The sequence below is a fragment of the Haliotis rufescens genome, unplaced genomic scaffold (assembly GCF_023055435.1).
Source record: "Haliotis rufescens isolate VD_foot unplaced genomic scaffold, xgHalRufe1.0.p SCAF_15, whole genome shotgun sequence".
NCBI lineage: Eukaryota > Metazoa > Mollusca > Gastropoda > Lepetellida > Haliotidae > Haliotis > Haliotis rufescens.
Window position 1 is genome coordinate 6,731,171 of NW_025963835.1, and position 8,164 is coordinate 6,739,334.

At 41.8% G+C, this 8,164-nt stretch overlaps 1 protein-coding gene across 1 annotated transcript; it reads left to right on the top strand.

Moving 5' to 3' along the window:
- Window positions 1-681: 681 nt before the first annotated feature.
- On the top strand, window positions 682-5,832 carry LOC124122731. The gene is made up of 3 exons (XM_048395966.1): window positions 682-739; window positions 4,165-4,383; window positions 5,512-5,832. The coding sequence occupies exons 1-3, from the start codon at window positions 682-684 to the stop codon at window positions 5,709-5,711; spliced, it is 477 nt and encodes a 158-aa protein (XP_048251923.1). The 3' UTR covers window positions 5,712-5,832.
- The last annotated feature ends 2,332 nt before the right edge of the window (window positions 5,833-8,164 follow it).

The window sequence follows — 8,164 nt, forward strand, 5'->3', positions numbered from 1 at the left end:
TATAGGATCATGGGTGTTGGCATTTCGGTAGGGTTTCCATAACACATATACATATTGAACGGATAATAACTACATTTCAATCAGCCAGAGTCCTCCTTTCCGTGCTTTGGTATTAGGAAATGAGGTTACCTTGTAGAGTATCGTAAGATAGCCTTTATACTACAGTACGTTTGATAGAAATATGGTTAAAAGGATCAGGGGTCATAAACCCTTTTATAAACCTGTATTTAAACCAAGCGGTCGTTTTAGAGAGAGAATCTAATAATGATTAGTCATTAGTCATCAACACAAAATAACGACCAGGTACATCTAAAAACAGTCATCATCTACGAAGTTTCATGAATGTCCGATAAGTATTATTTCATAGTGATGACCCTAAATGTAAAAAAAATATTATCTGTCACATTAACCCTTAACGTAGTTTTTTGTATATTCAGAGAAATTTCTATATTGAGGGTTGTAACATTGCTGTGAACTCTTAAATTATCTAATTAATGGAGATAGAGGATTTCAAAATTTCAACTCGACCCAGCACCTTAATATTGTCTTTAATTTCAAACTTCACAAATTCTGTATAACATAATTCCATAAATTCAGTGAATATCCACACAATGATTGAATAATATATCACATATTCCAAGAATAAGCCGTCATATAATGAACAGCACAGTTGCAGGATAAATGCAGGATAGTAACTTGTACCGTGGCTCGGACAGTGGCTCGGACAGGTTGAAAAACCGTATGTCCTCTATTCCCTTAACACAATCTTCTTACACTCTCTTAGAAACATGTCTTACTTCTTTCGTATCTTAAAAATCTCTGCTCTCTTTCTCACACTCATTCATCCAACTATATATCTGAAATTCTTGTGGGATGCTTATCGCGGTTGATTAGGGCACGACCTCTAAGACTCCACACAAGACAATTAACTTTTAAGTCTTAGCTGCAACATTATACTATTGCTGTCACCAACCCCTGGGAAAATAGCCTGAAACGGCCACTGGCAGCAAGGGCTGGCTGTTTCTTATGTTTTATCTTATAACTATACTAAACACATGCACCCATGTACACATACAAACCCTAACAAAGTTCCAATTGAAAGGATTTTCAATGAACTATAAATGCCTAAAATTCGGCTCTAACAATTGCTCAAAGAAAAAAATGCCCCAAAATATTATCTACGGGCAGATTCGTTTTGTAAACGTCTTTCACAAATAATAGTAGTAGTGGTGATACTGCAACATCTTCCACAAATGGTAGTAGTAGTAGTAGTAGTAGTAGTCGTAGTAGTAGTGGTGGTGGTGGTGGTAGTGCAAAGCCTTTCACTAATGGTAGTTGTAGGAGTAGTGGTGGTCATCAGAAGTAGTAGACGTAGTAGTAGTGAGGACAATAGTAGTTGTGTTAGTAGTGGTAGTGGTACTAGTGGGAGTAGTAGAAATGGTATAAATACACAATTCTTGTCTGATAATATCTAAACATAGGTGAAACCGGACCATCTGAATTACTTGTTAATCCATTATACTTCTCACTGTCATATAGATGCTTGACAACCGGGTGTATACTGTATATATACTGAACCAAATTAAAAACTTAACAATCCTAAAATTTTAACATTTTGACCAGTTATCATTGTGGGCCCTTATTGTGTATTAAACAGTAATGGCCACGTATTGTCTTCAGATAACACCCGTTTTTGTGCAGGTGAATCGATCAAAATCATGTGCACAGCACTAAAGTGGCAAAAGTGGTTTTTCATGTGCAACTGGTCACGTGGCCATAATACCGCACGTGTTTTCAGCCATACTTGTTAGCAGTCATTAACAAAAAAAGAAAAACACAAGAAAACAAAAGTCTTTACGGCCATTTGTCATGCCACGCCTTTCAAATGTGCAACGTGAATGTGCCATCGGCATGTTGCAGACGGTAACGTCCGTAGCTGAAGTCGCAAGGACGATGGGTTGTAGTCGACGGACTGTTTATGATTTACAGACGCGTCTACAGCAAACGGGTACCAACGCTGATCGCCCTCGGCCAGGTCGACCACGTGTGACGTCACATGCAGAGGATCGTCAGATTGTCTTACGTCACCTCCGTAACCGATTTTTGACGGCTACATCAACCAGAAATGAACTGTTTAGGGGTAGACGGAGTGCGCCAACTGTTCGAAACCGTCTGAGAACTGCTCACCTTCAAGCACGACGGCCATACTGCGGGCCGATTCTGACTCAATTACACAGACGTCAACGTCAATTGTGGGCACAGCGACACGTACGATGGACTCAGAGGAATTGGAATCAAGTCGTCTTCAGTGATGAATCCCGATTTAATCTTCGATTTGCTGATGGTAGGGCGAGGGTGTGGAGGCGCCGTCATGAACGTTACGCCCAGTGTTGTGTACAGGAAGTTGACAGATTTCGAGGCGGAAGCGTCATGGTGTGGGGTGCTTTCTGTGGCAATGCACGTTCCTGGCTTCTTGTCATCCGTGGCAACCTCAACGCTGCTGCTTACCGCGACCAGGTACTGGCAGCAGAACTTCTGCCTTTTAAGGCAGCACATGGACCCGGTTTGATCTTCCAACACGACAATGCCAGACCCCACACAGCAATTTTGACAAGGAATTTCCTTCAGAATGCGGAAGTCAACGTCATAGACTGGCCGTCAAGGCCTCCCGACCTCAATCCCATCGAACACGTCTGGGATGCTCTTGGCAGAAGTCTGCGCACTCTCCAGAACCAACCACAGAATTTGCAAGATCTTGGCACCATTTGGCAGCAACAATGGCGTCGTCTTACCAATCATGTGTTCACAAGCATCACAAGGTCCATGCGGAGGCGTTTTGTGGCAGTTGTCAACGCACATGGCGGCCATACACGCTACTGAACTTGTGTGCCATCAGATTCTCGTGCTTGGGACTTATGATTTAAAATGTTGATGTTATTACCGAATACCGTAGGTGCTTGAAACAAATTATGGTTACCACCGTTAATTAAAATCCTTCTTCTTTGGACATTAATGATTAAAAATTACCTTCTCTGATACATTTGTCCGTTGTATATCATATATGGGATTACTTTTAAAAATGTGAAGTTTGTAATTTGACTCAGTATATGTTGATCTTACATCTCTGTTGAGGTCATATCACCAGTACAGGGTAAGGCGATTCGACTTTAAACCTAGGAACAAGAGACCCTCCAGTTCAAACCTGAATGAACTGACTCAGGCACTACACGAGGAATGGTAGGGAATCCCAATGTTGAAAATCAGAGGTCTGATAAGCAGCATGGGGAGTCCCCAATCTCATTAAAATCGGATCTTAGTTCTCATCACCGCTATACAAAGATCTGAGGACATCCCATTACGGGTCACGTCAGAACCACCTTTCATCCGACCAATCAAAGCGTCGCTTACCAGATCATGAAAGTGACATCGGAATGTGTTTTCTAATCATGCAACCTCGAAAACGTTTACACGGGGTATTCCGAACGACAGTTTCGTCAAAATTATCGTCTATCTCTTGCTTCTGAGGGGATAAAATTTGAACGGAGGAGGCGTTATACAGTACGTAGGAAGCACTGCCATACAATCGCAATCATATATTATACATTCCGGAATGTTCGTTTGTTTAGTTTTTAATTTTTTAATAGAGGACTGTGTCAACACATTTTTCAAGCGTAGTCTGAAATGGAAGTCGCCAGGTTGAAACGAGTGCAGTAAAGCTAGAGAAAGCTGGCTGATGTCGACTTCTTGTTTGTCGTTTCAGTGGTCGGTCAAAGTGCGCGAAAAGGTTGTTCTGACGTGACCCGTAGTGGGATGTCCTCACATCTTTGTTCAGCGGCAGCGAGAACCTAGATCTGTTTTTAATCAGACTGGGGGAGACCCTTGCAAATGTCCTCCGTGAGGTGATTCCCAGGTTTTCACTGCATAATGTGAAAGCCCGATTCGTAGTGTGGGGTGAGTCCCGATACATTTCAGCCTTGTAAAATTGAACGGTACCTACTGCCCGTGTATTTGTGTGATGGTAGTGTCAGGCGTTGTTTGTCAGTTTATTACTCTTTTGTCGGGTTTCCAAAAATGAAACACACTTGCCTTTTTTTAATGTAGAATATATCCGAAAAAGTAGCTGGTGCTTTATTAATGCTCATGTGTATAAACTACCTTCAACAGCCAAGAAGTGCATGATCGAGATAGCCAGCAGTCGACTGATCTCCACAAGGGAGCTAGAAGGACCCGCACACGCCGAGGAGTGTTCAGAGCTGTGTCGTATGTCCAGGAAGTGCTACGGTGTCAGCTACAACGGCACCAACTGCCTGTGGGCGGACACAGCTACTGGGGTGACGGCAGATGCAGGGACAACTACCTACACACAAAACTCGGCCTGTGTTGGTGTGTTACTAAATAAAAATAATTTTCTTCACATTTTCATATGTATTTGCATATCGTAATTTGATTAACACCGCTATGAGTGAGTGAATATGGTTTTACACCGCTTTTGACAATGTTCCAGCAATATCACTAAGGGGGGACACCATGCCTGGGCTGCTCACATTGCACCCAGGTGGGGAATCGAACCTGGGTCTTCGGCGTGACGATTGAATAATTCTTGGCATAAAAGACAAAATAGCGGTGGGAATTATAGGAATGGATCACTGAATATTGATCAGTTAAACCTGTTTAATGTACGGCATTATGGGAAATATCACTTACTCGCCCTATCACTTTCCTGCTCTATCACTTTCCCGCTCTATCACTCTATCGCTTTCCTGCTCTATTACTCTATCGCTTTCCCGCTCTATCACTCTATCGCTTTCTTGCTCTATTACTCTATCGCTTTCCCGCTCTATTACTCTATCGCTTTCCCGCTCTATTACTCTATCGCTTTCCTGCTCTATTACTCTATCGCTTTCCCGCTCTATTACTCTATCGCTTTCCTGCTCTATTACTCTATCGCTTTCCTGCTCTATTACTCTATCGCTTTCTTGCTCTATTACTCTATCGCTTTCCCGCTCTATCACTTTCTCGCTCTATCACTCTATCGCTTTCTTGCTCTATCACTCTATCGCTTTCTTGCTCTATCACTCTATCGCTTTCTTGCTCTATTACTCTATCGCTTTCTCGCTCTATTACTCTATCGCTTTTTCGCTCTATCGTTTTTTCTGCTCTATCACTCTTTCGCTTTCTCGTATCGTTCTGGCGCCTTTTTGTATCGTTCTGTCGCTTTCTCGCTCTATCGCTTTCTCGTATCGTTCTATCGCTTTCTCGTCTCGTGTTATCGCTTTCTCGTCTCCTGGGATCGCTTTATCGAAAACAGTGTTTCAAGGAATATGTTAGATCATGTGGGAGGTATCTTGAACAGCATCATGACGTCAGCCCATAATGACATTACTCAAAACATATATTTCATCTCAGGATAAAGAACTGTGGGTATTTTGATCTTTTAAGCGAAGCATATTTAAATGAATCGTATTAGGTGTTTCAGTGTAAAGGTTATTGGTTTAAATGTGACTGTTTCAGGTGACTACTACATCAAGTCGACCCGTTATCCCGGAAGTCCTGTGGAAGATTTGCCCCCAGTGAATGTCCCCACAAGCATCTACTGCGCAACTCTATGTTATGGAACAGTTGGCTGCACCGGATTTACATTTGAACAGAAAACACATGTGTGTTATCGTGGTCAGACTTTTCCATCTGTAGATGACTATATTCCTATCTAGATGTAGAAGCTGCCTTATTCCCTGTGTACATGCAGCTTTGTTGGCGGTTAGACCAGAGTTTCTCTGGTTCGAAAAGTTAGAGGGGCCACGTGTGTGCAGAGTGGCGTCACGTGGGCTCGCCAGAAACCTATGATTGTGGGTTCGAATCCCGGTTCGCCCCGGTTTCAAGGTTTGTCAGCACCATACCCGTTCTCGTGTGTTACATCAAAAAGGTAAACGTCTGAGACCTGCATCACTTCAGGCTTTTCTTGGACATCAAGCTGACACGCCGTGATAAAACTGGAATATTGTTCAAAGCGACGTTAAACCCAACTTACTCACTCTAAAGTCAGATGTCCCCTAACACCCGGGGTTTTCCATCATCTTAGGTTGAGGATGACAGCCCCCTTTTGGTACGCGGGGTTCCGGGGTTATTTAGAGGGACTCAGCAGTGTGATACGCAGGACGCAAATACAATCGAATTTAGTTCCCAGATTAAATAATAATGTTGGGCGTAAATAATGACATTATACATTGAATCTTCTTCAGTAATTTAACTGCAAGTCGCACCCTGTTCTCAATACCTATGCGATTTGTGTTTAGCAGAATTCAGGATTCAGGGATGAGCAATGAGTGACAAATTAGGGGGTATTTCAAGGAATCAAAGTAGGGCTGGGTTGGCATCCTCAAGGTCAGACGTGCCCTCACACTGTTTGGTACTACTATGGTACTCTCTCTCTCTCTCTCTCTCTCTCTCTCTCTCTCTCTCTCTCTCTCCCTCTCTCTCTCTCCCTCTCTCTCTCTCTGGTTCTCAGTGAAGCAATGAACTCGACTGCGAGTGTTTCGTTGAGAATACAAGCAACTTTTAAACCGAAATAAAAATCTTTGCAACATTTGTTTGTTTCCAATACACTTGCCGTTTACCTTAGGAAACGGACGTAAAATATTTCTTGCCGCTATACAGAATCTTCAAAAAGAGATCCTCAACATCGTTATGATTTATCAGCGTCTATGTAAACCTGTGGTTCACTCACTGGACTACAAGTACATAGTTTCTATGTATGTAAGTAACGTTTACTTTTAATTGACATCATTCCGCACATTTTCGTAAGTTAACATTGTAATGTGTGTTATGTAGACTGTGTTCAATAGCAAAATATGTCTGTCACTAAGGGTATGCTAAATCATATGAAACCCACTTCTGAAGTCCCTATATATGGAATACCCGGGGACGTACCATTAACTGTTCCTGGGTAATAATCTGTAGAAAGTCGTATTGTAAAGAGGGTATTCCACCAGAACAAGGCGCCGCAAACCAACAGGATGACACCACCAGAGAGTTGGATCTGCACTGCTTGGTGTGAGCACTCATATAAGGACAGACTTACCCTCACCCTCCTGGTCTAATATTAGGAAGTTCATGTTACGAAACGAGTGTTGTGAGTCTGTATAATATTATGTATTTTAACAGTCCTTTAATAAAACCAGCATCATGCTGGATGGAATAATAGTTTTCCTTATCAACTTATGAAGAATCGCAGTGAATACATATTTTGAACACCGTACAGATGAACTCAACATAACGTCGATAATGACACGCCTTGACGTCGTCAGTATTGTTACTATTATTATTAGACATGATTTCAACACTTATGTATGTACTCCGCAACAGTTTGTATTCCAATATGACACGTGCCCATCGTATCGTACTTCGTTAGCTCGTTTATCTGGCAACATGTTATAATAAACGTTTCTTTTGAATCCATACTTTGTGTCTGATGTTGACCCAGGGGTGAAAACCTTTTGGTGCCCAAACTTGGATATTTGTACAACAATGTGTACATGAAATTTCATGACGTCATTCCCAGCTGCCGGCCAAAGTACACACCTATGTTTGATGGTGCCTGAAAATGATACAGCAAGGTATGGTGATGTTTCATACGGGTATCACAGGCGATGTCACATGATCAAGTCAATGAGTATCTTACAACTCAAGGAACGCGGGGGTCGCAATTTCACAGCACACAGGTATAAGCAGAGTGAAGTGTGAATATGCAAGCATCTACTTCGTTTTTCCTGACAGTCATGTTGTTTGGTTGTTTGTGAGCCCCGAAGGGACTAGTTTCACTATTAGAGTTGACACACAGATGGAGAAACTATCCATCCATGGTTTCTAACTATTGATTTTATAATAAGAAGCATCTACCTCGAATGTGAGAGATATTTGCCTTTTTCCCCTGAAACAGTTATGGTGTCAAATCGATCACCGTAATTATTCCCCTGAAACAGTTCATAAGATGCATTAAAAACAAAACGAATTTCTACATTGTAGTAACCACCACATGGAGATTGAGATTCCTCATTTTGCAAGATCAAATAATAAAATAATGATAATAAAAATAATAAAAGCCACGTGTACTTATTTTTGACCCAAGAAACAATCACTTACAGGTAAATATCCTTCTCTTCACAAA